The sequence below is a fragment of the Populus alba genome, chromosome 9 (assembly GCF_005239225.2).
Source record: "Populus alba chromosome 9, ASM523922v2, whole genome shotgun sequence".
Taxonomy (NCBI): Eukaryota; Viridiplantae; Streptophyta; class Magnoliopsida; order Malpighiales; family Salicaceae; genus Populus; species Populus alba.
The window spans coordinates 9,661,334-9,682,933 of NC_133292.1; the positions used below are offsets into that span (position 1 = coordinate 9,661,334).

General features: G+C 37.1%; 2 protein-coding genes and 1 non-coding gene across 3 annotated transcripts; all 3 read right to left on the reverse strand.

Moving 5' to 3' along the window:
- Window positions 1-421: 421 nt before the first annotated feature.
- Window positions 422-493, reverse strand: TRNAE-UUC (transfer RNA glutamic acid (anticodon UUC)). Its single transcript has one exon. It is a non-coding gene; the product is annotated as a tRNA-Glu (tRNA).
- A 1,697-nt stretch (window positions 494-2,190) lies between these two features.
- Window positions 2,191-6,745, reverse strand: LOC118058760 (glucan endo-1,3-beta-glucosidase 7). The gene is made up of 6 exons (XM_035071513.2): window positions 6,580-6,745; window positions 6,205-6,497; window positions 5,704-6,072; window positions 3,841-4,164; window positions 3,024-3,312; window positions 2,191-2,548 (listed from the first exon to the last, which is right to left on the reverse strand). Exons 1-6 carry the CDS (start codon window positions 6,632-6,634, stop codon window positions 2,511-2,513), a joined length of 1,368 nt encoding a protein of 455 aa, XP_034927404.1. The 5' UTR covers window positions 6,635-6,745; the 3' UTR covers window positions 2,191-2,510.
- Window positions 6,746-16,291: 9,546 nt separating this feature from the next.
- LOC118058759 (cyclase-associated protein 1) lies at window positions 16,292-20,378 on the reverse strand. The gene is made up of 10 exons (XM_035071512.2): window positions 19,913-20,378; window positions 18,806-18,974; window positions 18,642-18,706; window positions 17,989-18,283; window positions 17,758-17,905; window positions 17,545-17,654; window positions 17,371-17,426; window positions 17,214-17,270; window positions 16,936-17,079; window positions 16,292-16,696 (listed from the first exon to the last, which is right to left on the reverse strand). Exons 1-10 carry the CDS (start codon window positions 20,183-20,185, stop codon window positions 16,610-16,612), a joined length of 1,404 nt encoding a protein of 467 aa, XP_034927403.1. The 5' UTR covers window positions 20,186-20,378; the 3' UTR covers window positions 16,292-16,609.
- Window positions 20,379-21,600: the final 1,222 nt, after the last annotated feature.

Below are 21,600 nucleotides of genomic sequence, written 5' to 3' on the forward strand. Positions count from 1 at the left end.
GAAAAAAAGAAAAAGAAAAGAGAGGAGGAGATAATCTCTCGATCGATGCACAGGATAGAAACCAACGTGGACGTAAAAATGGTTGAGCCCAGAAGTCAAAACATGTAAACAAATCTCCTTTCTGTGAAGATCCTATCCAATCATAAAAGAACAGGTGGCAACCACTTATTTTCAAATGATGGACTGTAGGAAGGACTGCCGCCATTTTTTGTATAGATAATTCCTGCAAGGGGTTGACATGGTCATGAAAGAGCACAGAGAATGGGTCAGATATTGATAACAGTTGAATAATGCCAGAAAAAAAGGGGTCAGATACATATATAAACCTCATCATTTTCAGAGCTAAATCGTTAGTGTTCGCAAGGAAATAACATGGAAAAAAGAAGAAGAGAGCCAATTTATTCTATTCTAAAAATAAAAATTCCGTTGCCGGGAATCGAACCCGGGTCTCCTGGGTGAAAGCCAGATATCCTAACCGCTGGACGACAACGGATTTTTTATATTTTCTTCCTATTAAAAAGATAATTAATGAATATATGATAACTTGTCAAATGTCTTCAATACGCAAACTCAGATTTAAGGCCCACCCAGAGTCAAAAGTGGATTCGTTTTCACACGCCCAATTGATTCGAGATTTTCACATGCAAAAGTGGTCGTCTTTTTTTGTTTTTGGAAATCCATGTGGTATCCTAAAGCAGCTTGTAATTGTGCATCAGAAATTACGTTTCCATGGCGTCGTGGTAGGGCAGGTAGAGGTTAACTCGAGAGATGTTGATGCTCACTATAGTATAGAAGACAAATAATTTGAAATTACCGGTTTGGGCCCAAGCCGGAGTATTAACTACTAACACACCATTTACCTAGCATATAATTGGAGGACACCAATTCCATAGATTTTTATGCTAATAATGAACGTTGATCACGCATTCACATAGTCTACTGCAAAATTTAGCTTGGATTTCCTCCTGATGGGCTCTGTTAATGCCATCCCGGCACAAACCAAGATGACAAAGAGAGGACATGGTTTTGAATACATTATAGAAATCCAAGAGTCGACTGTTCATGGATTTCCATGCATGTGTACTCAAATCAAGAGTGGAAAATATAAAACTGAAGGGCTCTGTTCTGTTTCCAAAAATATGGGACTCGGTCCACAAAATTGGTGAAAAGTGTAGATTGATGCATACAATCCAAAGTTGCCCTGACAAAACTATGGGGGAAACGAAATCCAGATCCTCTTATGGAATATCGAGGAAATTATGTAGGTATTGTTTGTTTGCTAAAAAATATATTTTTTTAAAAAATAAATTTTAGAAAAGTGAATTCCGAGAAAATAAATTATTTTTTGATATTTGGTAGTATAGTGAAAAATAAGTTGGAAAATATTTTTTACTATTTGGTTATGTTATGAAAAATGAGCTGGAAAATAACTTATTAGTGTTTTATTTTTTTTAAGTTTATTAAAATAATTAGGAACAAATCTTACAAATTAAAAAGTTAAATGAGAATGAGAGTAAAAAAAATATAATTTCATAAATGATCTCAAATAAAATAAATAATAATCAAAATAATAGAGATCAAATCTAAAAAATAAAAAAATTAAAAGATGAAAAAATTAAAATAATAATAATTAACATTTCATAAATTATTTCAAATAAAATAAGTAACAATCAAAAGAATAAGAATCAAATTTGATAGATAAAAAATTTTAATTAAAAAATAATAAGGGAAAAGCAAATAACAATTATAAAAATAAGGACCAAAATTAATATAAAAATTAAATTCTAAGGAATGAAATTGAAAAAAAAATATTCAAAACAAAATATATATAATAATTAAAAATTTGAGTATCAAATTTGATATAATCAACAAATAATTTAACATTTTTAATTTTTTCACAATTTCCAGAAAGTGTTTTCCGTTCAAAATAAAAAAAAAAAATTTCTCGAAACAAAGCCAAATTTTTCTTTGATCAAGAAGTATTTTTTATTAACTAAATTTTTTAATAAAAAACAAACAAAAAAAATTAAAAAATAATTTTTCAAGAAATAAATATAACCATAGTTATAGTCAAGTTTGCGTTGATCATTGAGAAAAAAAGAGGATTAAGCAGAGACATTTTCTTCACAAAAACTTGTGGGCTCCTCAGATAAATAACGACAGGGAGAGAGGAAAAAGGGCAACTTGCAATAGATTTGAAGTTTGAGCCTTGTAAATTAGAAAATGGCATGATTGCCACTTTAAGCCTTGTCTATAAGAGATGTACATGATTGGATATTTGAAACATTGTACCAGAAACCACGTGACAGTCTATAAAGTTCCTCTAAACATAATTGCACTTCATGGCATACTTCCTGCTACCTTAACAGCATCAGAGCAATGAAAATGGACAGCGAGAAACAGAGATCTAAATCAATGCTTCCAAATTGAAGGAGGAAGCCTTTACAATCGCAGATTCAAATTAAAACCATCAAGGTACAGTACCAAAATGAAACCTGCTCTTGATTTTTTCAAGTGCTCCCCCCAGGGTAGGTGCAGCCATTGTAACCTACAATTAGAGAGAGAAACACATTCATAAGCATGGCAATGATTCCAAGACAGAGACTATAAACCACAAAAGATTAAAACTTTGGGTGATGTGGGGACCTAAAGCCATAAAGTGGGCAAAAAATTCAAAAGCTAATATTGTTTTATATTCTTAATTCATCAGTAGCCATGAAAACTAAAAGCTATTGTTCTTTTTACATTTCTAATCACATACTAATATGGAGCTAATTCAACGAAGAGAATATCACCTTTTTTTTTTAAAGTATAATTCATGATAACAAGAGCTGGCACCTAATGGTTCCTAGAGTAGTTATTCATTTACGTGTTGTAGAAAGAATTGCTTTTTGACACAAAGCAACTTTAAGTAAGAAGATGCTCAAATAGGAACCGTGATGTGGTCATTTCTAATGTCAGCAATTGCATAAATTTTGTATACATGAAAGGAAATAGAGTTGGAGTTAAAATGGAAATTTTACTGGGATTTTTGGACGTGAGTGCAGCCGTTTCTGAGAAATCACAGTTCCATGGATTCTTTGCAGAAGCCTGGTAGTAGAGATTAATGGCATAAGCAGCATGTGATGCCAGAGTATCTGGTATGAAACAGGCACCTCCTGGTTGAATGGGGCCGCAATCTATGCCTTGGCCACAGGCATAGTCGAGACTTGCCTGCAATTGAGTATCAGAAGCACCGGTTTTCGGCACGCACCAGCCTACTGTTGCTGGACTTGGTGATGAAGTTGCTGGAGGTTTTGGAGTCGATGGAGTCTGAGGAAAGACCAAATGGTGGATTTTACAAATCGCAAATCAATAATATCAAACTAGCTGCATTTAAGCAACGCATTCCCTATAACTGTCTTTCTGCATTTAAGATGCAGATGCAAAAATGAGCTCAACGCTTGATGCATACAACTTCCTGCAATAAACTGTGAAAATCTGATAATAAATCTTCAAAACACCCTGATACCAAATTCTCAATTAAGAACAAATAGAATGGAACATCACAGCCAACAAATTTCGACTCCCCTTCAACATTTCTACCAATCCTCGTCACGAAAGTCAATTTTAAATGCTTTCTTCTCCCTTCTTATAATCATGTTAACCGGAAATTACCAACACATGTCATGCTTTAGGCCTAAGCCTGGTTAGATCTTGAGCATCCTAGTATACATGTAAACTCCTCTATTGAGTGATAATTGCAGGTTACTTTGTGTCACCATGACCACAGCCTACAAAGAAGATTGCCAAGGAGAAACATTCTTAAAGCGTTGAAGGAAAAGAAGGTATGGTCCTTACCAAGCTACTCTTTGAAAGACCAATATCATACGTCATTGAAAGGTCAGGCTTGAAGAGCCCAAACGATCGTTCCGAACCAGGACCAGGTTTCAAATCCTCATCATAAAGGGCGAAGATATATGTATCTACAGATTTTCCAGGCATTAGTGGGGTTCCAACCATTGATCTAAGGCGAGAAATCAAATTGCCATTATAAGCCCTTGCATTCTCAACGCTTGGCCCAACCTCGTTGCTGTCACCTTTGTAAGGCCACCCTGTCTCAGCAACCAAAATCTCAATGTCATTGAATCCCATAGCATTTAAGGCCGACCGTACAGCATCAACCTGCAATTCATTTTCCAGAACAATTAAATAACATCAATCTAATGAACCGAAGACTTGATCATTAGAGGCTTAAGCTTCCTCTTGATGAATTATAAAAAGTATGAACCTGTGTATCAGTATAGGGAAGTGTACTTCTACATACGTGCTCTGTAGTCATAATTCAAACACTTGCAAACCCCATGCCTGGCCCTTAGTAAATGCAAAAACTACAATGGCTGATGATATGATTATGATGTTCACACATGGTGGTCCCCAACCAATCAAATTAAACAACATTTTATATGGTCCAATTTCTACATCAACAATAATTCAAGTCTCGGAACGATTTGAGCATAGATTATAGCAAAGGCCAGCCTGTCATGAGGCACAATAAGTCACATCCCAGTGCCCTCTATCCTCTCAGGGAAAAAGGAAGGGCATATAATAGAGGAGAGAATTATCTGCAAATGCTTTTTCATGAAGTCCTTGAACAAATGCACTTGCTTTCTAAGTCTCTTTAACCAAATATTATTAATTTGACTTCTAAAAGTTAGCACACCACACTACCATTTAAACAGGAATTCTATAGCAATGCTTCATCGAAGTCCAAAACACACCCACAACCGTATGATGCAACACTCTTGCAAATATCAACAAAATGACGTGTACATGTAAATAATCACAGCATTTTGTTGATAATCCATGGAAAATGAACTCTAATCCTTGATCATCCCAAGCAAAGTTTTTGTTACATCGATGGAACTTTCATCCCTCCATTTTGCGCAACCCACACGGCAAGCTTTCAATAATTTGGCACTTAAAGTAAGCGCACTCGAAAAAAACACAACCTTAACTGATCCCAAGTGATCGAAATTGCTGGAGACCTTTCGTAAAGGCCGAAGGCGTAAAGTTGACATAGGTACAGGGAACCTAATTCCCCATGTCAATGTCGTGCCTTCGTGACCAGAGAAGACAAAACATCTACGCTACGCTATATCGCTACTGTATGCCACAAGCTTGTCCCGTACTTCTTTGTTTATTGACCTAAAAATCTCACATGTCAATGTGTCATTTACTCACTGGGCCTCTACAACGCCCAACTGATTACGAATTAATCATCGAGGTCTGCTGATCACTATACTATTGCGACAGCCTCGTCTGGACCAACCATCCATTAATCCGTAACGAGCCTTGTTTTAGTATTGCGTTGCAAACAGAGTGGCGGATAAAATTTGAATTTTTTTGTTTAAAAATTATTATTTTTTATTTTTGAATTGTTTTAATATGTTTTTTATTAAAATAATTTTTTAAAAATAAAAAATATCATTATAAAAAATAACAGGGTGGCGGCTAGTTTGGAAACATGTTCGTAACGTGTTTTACATAAAGTTGTTTTTTTTTCCTTGAAGTTATTGTTACTATACTTTAAAAAATCAACACAATATTAACTACGTTGCTTAACTATAGCCACGGCGTGTAAGGCACGCACGGCCAAGATTGAATCACACCAGCATGTCAGCAACTGTTCAAAGTAATCAGTAAAAACTTGAATGTGCTTACCTGAGCATCAAACATGTTCATGTACTTGATCCCATTTCCCGAGTCAACTCGTCCCGAGTTGGGTTGAAACAAGCAAAAAGCCAGAGTCTCCGGTCTTGGGTCGCTCTGGTAAGCAAAAAAGGGGTACGGATTAACGGCAATGGGTGAACCATTGTCCTTTTGGAACTGCAATAACCCTTTCATAGTGTCTTGATAAGCCGGGCTAAACAAACCCGAAGAAGGCGGGTCGGACTGAGACAGTATGGCCATGGAATGCACAGTGGAGACCTTGACCTTGCCGCCGAGGGAGGCAGAGGTAAGTGCTTTTTGCATATTTTGCATCGCTGGTAAAAGTTGAGAGATCAGGTTTTGATCGTTCGATAACAATACCTGTCAAAACCAACACCCTCCATAACTTAGCCCACTTGAAATATAATGTCAGGACTATACAATTCTGATAATTACGTTCACAGTGTAGAAAATCAGCAATTAAAAATCGTAGAAGTGTTCATATCGCATTACCTCGTTACCAACTGTGATGAGAATGATCTTGCTAGAAGGGTAAGCTAAAACGTTCGAGTTAACCCACTGAGTCGCAAAATTGGGATCTGAAGCTAAAGCAGGGATGTCTCCATTAGCAGCACCAATAACTATCCCAATTCCAGTATCTGCCAGTGCTTTAATGATTGCTGGATCAGCACCATAGAGCCTAACTTTCTGTACAGCCGTAGATTGTAGGAGCTTCGCTGTGGCTGATGGTGGGGGTAAGTTATCAGCCACTTGACCATAATTGACCCCAATAAAAGACTGTGAACCTGTAACAAAAACCAAAATCAAGCTGTGAACCTCTTAATTTTTATGTCTTTTAGGCCAAAATAAATCAAAGTTTGAACTTACTAGCGAAGTTGAAAGATTGAAGGAGACAGAGAAGGATGAGGATTGAAATCGCCATGTTTGGTATTGTATGTGTGGCTGTGGGAATATCAATTATTATTCTCAAGGGATGGGAGAGGAAGGGACAAAGAAATGGAGGGGAAGGCGAGTGAAGTGGAGAGGAATGGAGTTTAACGGTTTAAAAGTTTATATATAAGTGTAGCAGTTTCGATTCTGCTGTGTGTGTGGAATTCAACTAAAGTTAGCTGGATGTCCTCGTGGCTCGTGGAATGGGACCCTGTCTTTTTGGGTTTTTTTATTACCTCGTAGCTTGTAACAGTGACTCAGTTTGAAGAGGCAACATGGGATCTAAAAAACGTGTCGGCTCAATGAGTCTGAAAATCCAAGTTCCCGTCGGCAAAAAATGAGTGAAACATAGATAGACTTTTTTTTTAAAAAAGAAAAAAATAGTATCGTGGACAAATTTTCTTTTACAAAATATGTGTTAAAAATTTATTTATAAAAATAAAAGTTTATTAAAAAATAATTGCTGCTTTGCTAATTTCAAAAAAAGCTCAGGATATCAATATATGAATTTGAAATTTCTTAAAATTAAAATATCTTCTTGTGTGTGTTTGATAGTCTCGTAGAATAAGTCACATGACATCAAGTACCAAAATTGTATTTTGAGGGGTTTGGAAAAAAGTTTGTATCAGCCACCCATTGTGAGTGCTGCAGCAAATTCTGCTTTAAATTTCGGATGCTAATTGGCAATTTCCATCAGAACGTCTTTTCCAAATCATTCCAATATTTTAATGTTTCTTCATTCATACGTTAATCTGTGGTTAAAAATACAAAGTCTAATTCGTCATCAGGTTAGCGTGAGAGCCGTATTCTGCGTCAAGACGATGAGAGGCCCAAGTCTGGTCTAGTACCGAGCTGAAACAACGGTCACTAGCCGCGTGGGGATATAGATTTACAAGAAGTGTTCACAGGTTAGATATTTAGATAGTATTTAATATTGTGTTGAGAGTTTGATGCGAACCTCGTGATCACGTGGTCACGCAATCCACAATCAAGATTGAGATCTGATCCCGGAAAGCCGAAATAGGTCTGATAGGAGTGCGACACAATGGAAACCTGCCCCAAGGCACCTACACTATTGGAATGAGTAGAATGACGCCACGAAGCCAGTTAATCTTCGATAAGTCAGATTCAGTTCGTTCAAGAACTGAAGAATGCAAGAATCACTCTCACACGTTAAAACTGAAAAATTCAGAAGTAATTATCATCAAAGCTGCCGAAATTTTGGCCTACATGAGTTTAAATAGTTCTTGAAAAGTTAACCCTAATGGACCCTTTATGTGGACTTATATGAGGTCCACTCAAAACTGGCCCAAAACCCTAAAATGAAAAGCCCATAACCCAAAAATGAAAAGCCCATAACTTAATCCAAACAAGCCTTGGATCCTAACTTAAAACAAAGTATGAATTAAGCCCAAACAAGCCTTGGGCTGTAGCTAACAAAATAAAATAAAGCCCTTATCTCATGGCCCAAATAAGGTTGTATTGGACCCCTCTTCCACATGGATAAGATGTACTAGGATCTCCTCTTGATACTCCAATGGACCTTCCAATTCTGACTTGGTGGAAACCTTCAAAACCAATGCATTCAATGCGTCTTTCAATGTCTTTGTCTTGGACCGAGTCATTGGTCCATTTGGAACATGTAATGGGTCATTGCTGGTGTTTCTGGGCTGGTCCGCATCATCCCCTCTCTCCTCGAAAGGATTCGACCTCGAATCAAAATCTGTGTCAAACAAAGTAAGATCAGCAACATTAAAGGTAGCACTAACACTATACTCACCTGGAAGGTCGATTTTGTATGCGTTGTCATTGATTCTCTCTAAAACCTGAAAAGGACCATCACCACGAGGCTGTAATTTTGATTTCCTTTGGTTAGGAAATCGTTCCTTACGCATGTGCACCCATACCCAATCATCGGGTTGGAAAACAACCAGTTTACGTCCCTTATTTGCTTTAGAAGCGTAAAGTCTGTTCTTTTTCTCTATTTGTAGTCAAACTCCCTCATGGAGTTCTCTCACCATCTTTGCCTTCTTTTCACCATCTAAACTTACCCTTTCTTCAAAAGGTAAAGGAATTAAGTCCATAGGAGTTAGTGGATTAAAACCATAAACAATTTCAAAAGGAGAAAAAGTAGTAGTTGAATGCACAGTTCTATTATAAGCAAACTCAACAAAAGGCAAACATTCTTCCCAACTTTTCAAATTCTTTTGAATTACAGCACGTAAAAGTTGGGATAATGTTCTATTCACTACCTCAGTTTGTCCATCTGTTTGAGGATGGCATGTTGTTGAAAATAAGAGTTTAGTTCCCAACTTTCCCCATAAGGTCTTCCAAAAGTAACTAAGGAACTTAACATCACGATCTGACACTATACTCTTAGGAATGCCATGCAAACGTACAATCTCTCTAAAGAACAAGTCTGCGATATGAGATGCATCATCTATTTTATGGCATGCAATGAAATGCGCCATTTTAGAAAACCTATCTACCACAACAAAGATAGAGTCTCTACCTTTCTTTGACCTAGGTAAACCTAAAACAAAGTCCATAGAGATATCTACCCAAGGTTCAGTAGGCACAGGTAGTGGTGTATATAGTCCATGCGGTTGTACTCTAGATTTTGCCTTTCTACAAGCAATGCACTGTTCACAAATTCGTTGCACATCTCTTTTCATCTTTGGCCAATAGAAATGCTCATGCAATACATACAAGGTTTTCGCAACCCCAAAGTGACCCATTAAACCACCCCCATGTGTTTCACGAACAAGCAATTCACGCAAAGAACTAGCAGGAACACACAATCTATTCTCTTTGAACAAATAACCATCCATCAAATAAAACTTACCGAAAGCCGAATGTCCACATGCATTATAAATCTCAGCAAAGTCAGAATCATTATCATACAATTCCTTCACATATTCAAAACCTAACAATCTAGTATTCATGGTGTGTAAAAGAACATACATGCGCGAGAGTGCATCAGCTACGATGTTCTCTTTCCCTTGCTTATACTTGATTACGTAAGGAAAAGTTTCAATGAATTCAACCCATTTTGCATGCCTCCTATTCAACTTACCTTGTCCTTTCAGATGTTTCAAGGACTCATGATCCGAATGGATTACGAACTCTTTTGGCCACAAGTAATGCTGCCATGTCTCAAGTGCTCTTACCAAGGCATAGAGTTCTTTGTCGTAAGTGGGATAGTTCAAGGTCGCTCCACTTAACTTCTCACTGAAATACGCAATAGGTCTTCGATCCTGCATCAAAACAACACCTATTCCTATTCCAGACGCATCACATTCTATTTCAAATGCTTTTGTAAAGTCAGGTAAAGCCAAAACAAGTGCAGAACATAATTTGTCTTTCAAAAAAACAAAAGCCAACTTTTGTTCCTCCCCCCATCTAAACCCAACTGACTTTTTAACAACTTCATTCAAGGGCGCAGCTATTGTGCTGAAATCTTTCACAAAACGCCTGTAAAAACTAGCTAACCCATGAAAACTCCTTACCTCACTTACCGATTTGGGTGTAGGCCATTCCCGGATGGCCTTAACTTTCTCCTCATCCATCTCGATACCCTGTGCAGTTACAACATAGCCAAGAAACACAATTTTCTCCATGCAAAAGGCACACTTTTTAAGATTAGCATACAATTTCTCACTACGCAACACACTAAGTACATTACGCAAATGATCAAGATGCTCAGTTAAGTTCTTGCTATATATCAAAATGTCATCAAAATACACAACCACAAACTTACCTATGAATGCACGTAACACATGATTCATTAAACGCATAAACGTACTAGGTGCATTTGTAAGTCCAAACGGCATTACTAACCATTCATACAAACCATGCTTAGTCTTAAATGTTGTTTTCCATTCATCACCTTCTTTCATCCTAATTTGATGGTACCCACTTTTCAAGTCAATTTTAGAGAAAATACAGGATCGATGTAACTCATCTAACATGTCATCAAGCCTAGGGATGGGATGTCTATACTTTACCATTATGTTGTTGATGGCTCGGCAATCAACACACATCCTCCATGTTCCATCCTTCTTTGGCACAAGTAGCACGGGTACAGCACACGGGCTCATACTCTCACGAATGTAGCCCTTTTCCATCAGCTCATCAACTTGCCTTTGAAGCTCCTTCGTCTCCTCGGGATTGCTTCTATAAGCTGGTCGGTTAGGAATTGAAGCTCCGGGTACGAAATCAATCTGATGCTCTATCCCCCTCAATGGTGGTAATCCGCTAGGATTATCGTCGGGGAACACATCATCAAATCCCTACAACAAAGAAATAGCAACACTAGGCACAATATGATCAAGATCTTTAGTATTAAAGTAAGCCTCTTTGTACACAAGTAAGATCATTGGCTTGTTAGTGAAAAATGCAGATCTGACCTCACCCTCTCTAGCATAAAAATTGGGTTGTTTCTTTAGTTTTTCCACACAATTCTCATCACACTTGCTGACTTTCTTCACTCCTCTTGTCTTACCTCCACTCTCGGCCAGATTTGGGTGTTTTTGAGTTGTGGTCGAATGGTTTGATTTGTTTGGAGTGTTGGCCGAATATTTGCTTGTGTTTGGATGGGTGGCCGAATGGGTTGTAGTGGTTTGGGTTCTAGCCGAATCTGATGGTCTTCTCTCCCCTTTTTCCTCACCTTGATTTTCTCTCCCCATCGCCTCATGCTCACTTTTTAGCTTTATTTGATCATCATACACCTGTTTGGGTGTAAGAGGTACAAGAGTGATGGTTTTACCATCTTTTACAATGGTATACCTATTTTTAACCCCATCATGAATTGCCTTCCTATCATATTGCCATGGTCTCCTCAACAAGATGTGACTTGCTTGCATTGATACCACGTCGCACAGAACTTCATCAACATATTTCCCAATCGAAAATGGAACCACAACCTGTTTAGTCACTTTCACTTCACCACTATCATTCAGCCATTGCAATCTATATGGTTTAGCATGCTTAGCAGTATACAAATTCAGTTTACTAACAAGGGTGGCACTGCAAACATTAACACAGCTTCCACTATCTATAATTAAACCACACACCTTTCTTTGTACGTAACAACGCGTATGGAAGATGTTCTCCCTTTGTTCATTACTATCATCTTCTTTGATCTGAACCTGAAGTGTTCGCCTTATAACCAAGGACTCCTCAACCGGTAATGCTAACTCATCCCCATCACTATCCTCCAATGGTGGCATGCCTTCACAATCAGAACTGTCACTTTCAGATTCCACATCACCATTATCTCTAATCATCATGATTCTCTTGTTTGGACACTCTGAAGCATAATGTCCATGTCTCTGACACCTGAAACATTTAACATCACGAGTACGTTTAGGTTGAGTTTCAGATTTACCTTTGGCATCAGTAGGGACATCAACTTTAGCCTTTGGTGGTTCAGTTCTAGAAGGACCAAAGGATCTTGGGCGGATAGTGCCCTCTCTCTTTATATTCGACTTCCAAGATGATGACGAACCAGAATTAAACGCTGGCCGAGCATGCCCCCTCCTAAGTTGTCTCTCAACCTTCGTCGCCATGTGAACCATGTCCTCTAGCTCCACATAGTGCTGTAGCTCAACCACATTAGCAATGTCCCGATTCAACCCATTAAGAAATCTAGCCATGGTGGCTTCTCTATCCTCAACAACATTAGCCCGAATCATTGCTATCTCCATCTCTTTGTGATATTCATCTACTGTCTTATAACCTTGATTCAGACCTTGGAGCTTCAGATATAAGTCTCTATAATAGTGGTTTGGCACAAATCATCTCCTCATTAAGACTTTCATCTCCCCCCAAGTCTGAACGGGTCGCTCGCCATTCCTCCTCCTACTGATCACAATCTGATCCCACCAAATCAACGCATACTCCGTAAACTCAATTATCACCAATTTCACCTTTTTCTGTTCAGAATAGCTATGGCAATCAAAAATCCAATCTACCTTTTTCTCCCACTCCAAATAAGCCTCGGGATCGTTTTTACCTTGAAAGGTAGGAATTTTCAGTTTAATGGTGTCCAAGTGCCCATCCATATCTTCATAAGTGCTCATGCCACGGAAATTCACATTCCTCCTAGCCCTGTTCGGTCCAGACCTGATTCCTTGGCCAGCTGATGCAAAATCATAGTCATCTTCTCCCGCATCTGCGTTTTCATCAACAAACTCTTCAAAATCAGATCTAACATTCCGTGCAGCCATACGGGCCGTATTTCCCCGTCAATCAGCCCCACTATTCTGTTGCTTTATTGAATTCACCTCATCTTTCAGATCCTTGTACGTCCTAGACAACAGCTCAAGTTGCTGGCCTATGGATCGCAATTGGAAAGCTACGTCAACGTTTTGTGTCGCTGATTCGTTGTTTTCAGACATTCTTTGAATCTGCAAAATTTGGTCAGTAGCACAAATATATCCTCACACCTCTCGTGTATCACACAAACAAAAATGAAGGCTTTTCACTCTATTAAGCTCTCTACGCCTTTTACCTCACAACTTGCTTTCTTTTGGTTCTTTAGGAACTGAAATCAACAAATCAAAGTCAATAGCCTTCGCAGCGCACTCTAAATATAATTTTCAGACTCAAGAATCAATAAATATACTGAAAACAAAGCAAAACAAAACTAGGATTACGATTTTGCGAGTAGCAATGCAAATTCGTACGAATTGTGGACGAAACAAAGACACGAAATAAAACAGAAGCGAATGTTAAGAAAACAATTACTTGACTCCTAGATAATCCAAATATAGCAGAAACAAAAATATTTGGACAAAACTAAACAACAAAGATCATGTTTTGAAACTCGAGGCAAATCTAACCCATTACGCAATTTTACGTAACAGAATTGAAACCCAGACCAAACGATCTCGAAATGACCTCAAATTCAATATTTAGTATTGCAATACTATGAAAACACCAAAAATCAATTTATAAGTCGTTCTATAATGTCTAGGTACCCAAACCCCTTGTATGATCAGTTTGCGGCAGAATTGAACCTCCAATTAAAACCTCCAGAAACCGATATCAAAATAATCCCAAATTTAATATGTGATGCAATCGCATACCCAATACTCAGAATATGAAGTTTCAATAGATTCCAAGGTGTTTTACCTAGGGTTCACTAAGAGTAGTGTTTTGCGGCAGAATTGAAACTCGAATTAAAACCTCAAGCAAATAATATCAGAATAAGCCCAAATTTGATATATCATGCGATCCCACCCCCAATAGACTGAATATGAAGTTTAAATTGATTCCGAGGTGGTTTGCTTATGGTTCACCAAGATTTGTGTTTCTGCGGCAAAAATTGAATGATCCTTCAAATTTTAACTAATCACTCTTTTCTCTATTTCTTTCTGATTTTTTTTTTTTTTAATAAACTGATATGATTAGAGGCAGTAACAAGATGAAATATAAAATTTTTTTTTTTTGCTTAGATGACACAGACACGAAGAACAAGAAGATGGATGCAAACACTAAAAAACTCAAGAGACACTAAAAAAAAAAAAACGAAAATAACAGAATGATATGACCTTGTTTCGGAGCCTAGCTCTGATACCAACTGATGCGAACCTCGTGATCACGTGGTCACACAACCCACAATCAAGATTGAGATCTGATCCCGGAAAGCCGAAATAGGTCTGATAGGAGTGTGACACAATGGAAACCTGCCCCAAGGCACCTACACTATTGGAATGAGTAGAATGACGCCACGAAGCCAGTTAATCTTCGATAAGTCAGATTCAGTTCGTTCAAGAACTGAAGAATGCAAGAATCACTCTCACACGTTAAAACTGAAAAATTCAGAAGTAATTATCATCAAAGCTGCTGAAATTTTGGCCTACATGAGTTTAAATAGTTCTTGAAAAGTTAACCCTAATGGACCCTTTATGTGGACTTATATGAGGTCCACTCAAAACTGGCTCAAAACCCTAAAATGAAAAGCCCATAACCCAAAAAATGAAAAGCTCATAACTTAATCCAAACAAGCCTTGGATCCTAGCTTAAAACAAAGTATGAATTAAGCCCAAACAAGCCTTGGGCTGTAGCTAACAAAATAAAATAAAGCCCTTATCTCATGGCCCAAATAAGGTTGTATTGGACCCCTCTTCCACATGGATAAGATGTACTAGGATCTCCTCTTGATACTCCAATGGACCTTCCAATTCTGACTTGGTGGAAACCTTCAAAACCAATGCATTCAATGCGTCTTTCAATGTCTTTGTCTTGGACCGAGTCATTGGTCCATTTAGAACATGTAATGGGTCCTTGCTGGTGTTTCTGGGCTGGTCCGCATCAGAGTTTTTTGTTATTTACAAATATATTAAATAATATATATTTTATTTTTAATACCAGAAAAATAATTTAAAAATACTAAAAAAATAATAATAAAATTCAAATTTTACTAAAAGTATGCTCAATCATAAAAACAAACGATCTTGAAAATATAATATGGTTAAATGTTATAACATTTTATACACAAAAGTCCACCATTAAAAGCAAACTTTACATATTTTTCATTTTTATATATATATAAATGCCACGTAAAAAAGCTACAACCCATTTAGATTGAGTTTTTCCACAAGAAGAAAACAAAGTTATCGTCAACGAACATATAATCAAGGATATATTTTTAATTTTTAAAATATTTGAAACAATCCTACTATCCTACGTGACTAAACAACGGTACTGGTTGGGCCAGAACTTACATGGAAAAAGGTAGCCGACCTCAGCTACCACAACCTTCTCCATAGAAAGTTGATTTTTACGTCACACTGCCTTTCAAAAAGTAACGTTCAAATGGGTCTCTCATCAAAATAATTGAATTTGCAACCCCAGCTAGTGCAAAGGCATCGCTAATTGACCGTCCCGAGTCAAATTTACTAGAGACCATTAGGATGGGGTTGAAGCTGAATTTTGCTTCTCTTGTATCCACCACCCACCTCCGATCTGGTTGGATATGATCAGATGAAAGACTTTCTCTGCTAGGCGAATGATCCACTGGATTTATTTATTTTTAATAAATTTTACAAAAATAAAATATAAGCACCCTCATACATTAATCATAAAATAAAATAGTCTAAATTTCAAATATATACATAAAATCATATCATACAATAAGAATAAAATTTATACATTAAATTGAAGACAAAAAATCACACCCTTCCGTATCCGACTCTGGTCAAACCCCACAAGGATTATTTTACCTGGTTGATTGACAAACCACATAAAACCCAGGTTGTCTCAAATTCGAATCCCACTGTTATCAATTCATCGATAACTCAAAACCATTTTCTTTTTCAAAAAAATAAAAACAAAAATGATACTAACCAAATACACCTCAGCTTCTACCTCCCGGAGTTGGTTGTTGGATCAAGTGTTTAAAAAGGATAAAACGCCCAGGCTAAAAGATAAACCAGGATGAGACTTGCACCAGATTGAATTTAACAGCTCTTGCTGGGCAACATCTATTACAGGCAATCAACGTGTTTATGTCTCAGCAGGCTGTTTCAACTTTCCGAATTCAATGACGATTTTCAGGATGGCGACGGCCTCAGTTTATCAACAGAAGATAGACAGGGGATAGAATTATGAAAAAAAAAAGAAAAAAAAGAAAAAAGGAGGCTTTGACAGCGCAAAATGATGCAGCAACTCGTTCTCATTACAACACAACGGCAATTACAAGAACTTTGCAACACGACAGGCACTAAGAGGCAAACTCTGCAAATAAAAATCACGCAGAAAATTCCAAAAGTGTGATATACCCAAGCAACAAAGAAGGGCATAAACAGCAGACACTCTATCATGTGTCACAATCATGTATTGACATTAAATCGAATCAAAGGGGGAAAAAATGCATTGAAGCGACCCCTAGCCATCCAAGAAATTAAATAAATAAAATAGAAAAGTAGAAACCAGCATCTGCAACAGGACCTCGACCCAATTACCCTCCAGAGTGGGAAACGGGAGTGGTTTCAAACTGGCCATCCTTGAATGCATGAATGAACTGCTGTGGCAAAGCATGCTCCGCCTACAAATGAAGACATGGTAAGCCATTTCTTAGGAAATTACAAAGCAAAAATCTTCAAAAGTACAACAAAAGGGATCTGATTGTGATTTGAGCTGGCTATTAAGAGAGAGAAGGATTTGAGCATTAAGACCTCCACCCAACCCAAAGAGAAAGAAAAGAAAAGCAACATACACAATGGCGAATAACAAAATCTTTGTAGTCAAACATAGAAGGAACACATGTAAAAGTTGGAAAAATACCAAATCACCACCAGGCTCTGCACCAGGTACCAATACGTTGATCTCACTAGATTTAGCAGTAGTAATAGATGCCCCCAAGGAATCCTTGCTTAAATATAATTGACAGCCTCCCGTGTTGTCCACTGAAATTGTTGGAGCAGAACCCTAGAGCAGGGAACAAATTTGGTAGATGTAACTTTAGATCATGCTTGTATTCCATAAACCAAGCATCAATAACTATACATGTCCAATTACCAAAACAGTAATGACAAAGCCGAACATAATTTGAAATAACATACCTGGCATTGCACCTCAACACCATTGCAATTCACAATCTCACAAGCAGCCACCACATCCTGTTTATCCAATAAAAGAAACATTCAACTCAAAAGGTGTGATGGCACTACGGAGCAGAAACCATATTGGCATGTTTCTTTCAGACTTTCTCATACTAACCATGAATACAACCCCCATCTTGGTGCATTTGTCAATTGTTATATTGTTAACTTTGCCTGCAAATAGTGAGAACCAAAATAAGCTGCTTGTGGCTTTATAAACAGGAAAATAACATTGAGTAATATTTGTAAATGGATGGCATGCATTATATATCCTCACAGATTAAAAAATTACCTTGAATCTGCAAAACTGAATCTTTGCATCCAAAAATATATACAGACTGTTTTGCATCACAATCATCAATTACTAAATTCTTTTTTCCAATTTGATTCTCGACTACCCACCTGCAAGAAGATACAACCAAAGAGATAATATATGAATCACACCCCATGCTAGCCTGATGCTTTAATTTAAAATCAAATCATTTTGAAACAGATAGACACTCACTTACGACCCATTTGAAGCTCTAGCTTTGGAGGCCCTGCCTTGGAGAACGAAGATGCACCAGCGCGGCCTCCTTTTTCAGCAACAGCAACAACACCAGTTCTATCAGCACGGTTCTTTGTCTTCATATCATCTGTGACCTTTTTAAGACCTGGGAAGAAAGAAACCAAAATCGATGAACTACAATATCCTTTGCTGAGGACCTTTCTTTTAAAAGGTGAAGAAAAAGACTACCTGTAGTCACAGACTTCCCAGAACTAATTTCTTGGAAAACAGCAGCCATCCCTTCTTTAGGCTTTGATGATGAAGGCTGAGAAGATTCAGAACTGAAGAGAGAAGCTGGTGGAGGAGGTGGAGGTGCAGGAGCTTTTGATGGAGCAGAGGCCGTTGCTTTGCCAGTAGTGCTCCAAACTGGGCCCAGGGGATAATGACTCTTAACATAGTCCCTCAAACCTGGTAAATATAGATCCTTCAAGGCCTTGGCCCATTCAACATGGTTTGGGTCTTTGCTTCTGTACTGTACAAGAATCTGAATTTTACAGCGCAAAAAGTTTGCAAAAATCAATGTAGTTTCCTCGCTCACTAAATAACTTGTTTTCATGTGCAATTAGATAATGTGGGTACAGAGCAGTTCAATGCAGATATCAAACACCAAAATAAGAATGCAAGGGTCTACAGATGAATGACTTGGATAAAAGTCATGTGGCATAGTCAAATAAAATAAAGAGAAAAAACAATGCAGTTTTGGGGGCTAATTCTGCTCCATAAACATCCTCTTCAAGCTACCAGTTCTGTTTTCTTCCTACAGCTAACAGTAATGAAGAGCATCTCAACTTTGTTGCAGTTCCCTATAGTGAGATGCAAGGATCCAGCAAATCATAAAGTACCTTGTTACTGTAAAACTCAGCCATTTGCCAACTTTCTTCCACATGCGCAATAGGCATGCTCATACCTCAAATAAGAAAAAGCAGTATCAGGAAAAAAAAACAAAACAAAGGGATAAAGAACTACATGCTACTAGAATGTAGAAGTGACTACAAAATGCCCTTACCACAATCCTTTCCAGTGTAAGCAATCCAAGCTAAAGCTGTGAGACTATCAGCAGCTGCCTTCAAGTGGTTAAAGAAATCAGATCTCCTTCCCTCTGTCATTGCATTTGCTTTCATGATCACTTCATTCAATGGCTTGATAAATTCAGCCAATCCTGCAAGATCAGGTTTCTGCACAAATAGAACAAGTCATTCAACATCACCAAATTTCAATTCTACAGTGGAAATGATACTGCCGATGAAATCAAAAGTAGACAACCCTCCCCTAACCAATCTTTTGTACCCTTCACTACTTCTATAGTAACCTGTTTTTTTATTCCCTCTTCAAGTTCTCTTTCAATGCTTACATCATCAACTACATTAACCAACATAGAACAATGATAACATACAGAACTCTATGTCCATGTCACACCTCTAAAGAAGTACAATCACATACGGATCTTGTCTCCCTAATTATGATATACTGTTCTTATTAAATATTCTAACGCATTATCATGCAACAATAGCCATTCTAAGTTAGAGTTTGTCAACGAAACACAATTTCAGAGAAGACAGTTTGCACAAATCTAAAATTACCAGTGACTTTTCAAATTATTTCTTACCAACCTAAATATCCATGCTTTCTCGTATCATTTCAAGTTCTAATTACAACGGGAGAAGGCCATTCTCGTCAAATCTTTCATTCCAAAGAAAATATTTACGGGGAACTAAATAAAACCGATTTGTCAAACTACATTTTATTATGAGACTAAATCAGACTTCACTCAACACCCATCCATGACAAATCAAAATGTACCGGATCATGCAAACAGTTAAAACTACAATATATATATATATATGATTAAACCATCCCAGCAAAATCTTAACAAATTCCTCTAGAGACGGTTAAAAAAACTCAAGTCAGCCAAAACCACCTAAATCAAACTATAATTCTTTCACTTCACGAGCTATCTAATACAGCGAATCACGATCAAATTCAAGCTACATAATCACTTCAAACTCAATATTGTCCTTCTATCATTAAAGCCAAAAAAACCACATACATTTTAATGGCGCCAACTTCTTAATTTAAAACTAAAACCTCCAAAACATAATAAATAAATCAGTACCCGAGTTTGCTTGATTTTGATGAGAAGTTCCTTTTGTACATTAAGAGCTTGTTCTAGAATTTTCGTGACTTCTAAAACTTGTCCTCCAATCTTATCCGCGGCACTCGAAACCCTACCAAAGAATGTCCCAATGAAATCATCAAACGCCACAATCGACGGATCCGTCGCCGCGGAATCATCTCCGCCACTCACAGCCACACCTCCACTCCTCAAAGACAGCGCTTCCAATCGCGCCACCGCTGATTCTAGCCTCTCTATCAGTTTCTCCTCCATCGCCCGCTCCCAGTCCCTCTCTTTCTCTCTCTAAAAACTCGATAACGTTTATCTCTGTAAAACGGTGTAGTTTTGTTCCAGATAGTAGATCTGGCGGTGACGCCTGTGGATGCTTTATGCGTGTAATCAATGAGAGAATGTTCTCTCTCTGTTGTTTCCTTTTTCGTAATTAGGCACCGAAAGGCACAAAAAGGAGAAAAAAAGAAGGTGGCGATGGTAATTTTGGAGTTTCTGGCGGGTTTTACCATAGTGACACGTGTTAGTTTCAGAGTGAAACTTGGCCCATTTTACGTCGTGAGGACGAACACCTGCTAGGTGGCTATTTGTGAATTATGCCGACTTCGCTATTTGTTGCAGAAAATTAAATATTAAAGGAATAAATGTACGTGAAAACCAGTGTTATATTTTAGTGCCGGTTTCGCATTGAGGTGTAACCTGCTTGGAGTGTGGTTCAAGGATAGGATATTCGTGTGATTCATAGCCCCCGAATTATTTGAATAGCGTTCAGCATAATTGAAATTAATTCTGAACTTTCTTGTAATTTTTTATTAAAATTATTTAATTTAGTTCTTTTAGTTGTGAGCCATTTTCGATTTTTTAAAAAAGATGGATAAATGAAAACATAATCACAGCACTTTTTTTTATACATGCCACGACACGACTCACACTCATTTTACATCTAAACGCAAAACATGATTTTTACTCCGAAAAATATTTTTTATTTTAAAAAATTATATAATAGATTTCATAAATATTTGTATCCACATCCATTAGGATTTGTATTGGTATTGATGGGAGTGTTTGTTTTAGAGGTAAAAATTGAGTTTTATGTGTGACATTCATTAAAAAAATTATAAAAAAATTAGTTTTTATAATTGAATTTTGTATATAATTAGGTTATACCCAATCATAATCTCAATTACAAAAGCAAAAATAAATACTCTTAAAAACCTATTCAAATCCATAAAATTATGATCAAATTCAAATTTACTATGAGTTCATCAAATCTAATTTATTAACAATTTTTTATGAAATCTTTAAATTCGAACTAAGCACTTTTGTAATTAGTTTATTTGTTTATTAAAAATATTATAAAAAATTATTAAAAAAATTTATATTGACATTAAAACATCAATATCATAAAAAAAGATATAATACTTTTAATTAAAATATATTTTTAAAACATATCACACAATAAAAACTAGCGCGCTACCGAAGACGATAAAGTATCATAAAAAGAGAGTTTTGATACGCATTAGACGCAGGACATGAATAAAACATCATCATTGTTGCTTGCTAGAATAGTTTCCTCCACTCATACTCCACTTCAGAGAACCTTTGATTTCCTTCGTGTCTCGAGAGGGGATACTCTCAATGCTGACCATGTGGGAGGGACAAGAGTTTATTAATGGTTA

What these genes read in the sequence shown, in the direction of transcription:
- LOC118058760 (XM_035071513.2), bottom strand. Translation starts at nt 6,634, where the DNA reads ATGGCGATTTCAATCCTCATCCTTCTCTGTCTCCTTCAATCTTTCAAC. An exon ending in TCAATCTTTCAACTTCGCTA is followed by an intron (nt 6,498 to 6,579) that starts GTAAGTTCAAAC and finishes TTTTTGTTACAG; the next exon opens with GTTCACAGTCTTTTATTGGG. An exon ending in TGAACATGTTTGATGCTCAG is followed by an intron (nt 4,165 to 5,703) that starts GTAAGCACATTC and finishes AATGAATTGCAG; the next exon opens with GTTGATGCTGTACGGTCGGC.
- LOC118058759 (XM_035071512.2), bottom strand. Translation starts at nt 20,185, where the DNA reads ATGGAGGAGAAACTGATAGAGAGGCTAGAATCAGCGGTGGCGCGATTG. An exon ending in TGGGAAGTCTGTGACTACAG is followed by an intron (nt 17,906 to 17,988) that starts GTAGTCTTTTTC and finishes CTTTCTTCCCAG; the next exon opens with GTCTTAAAAAGGTCACAGAT. An exon ending in TTCAGTTTTGCAGATTCAAG is followed by an intron (nt 17,427 to 17,544) that starts GTAATTTTTTAA and finishes CACTATTTGCAG; the next exon opens with GCAAAGTTAACAATATAACA.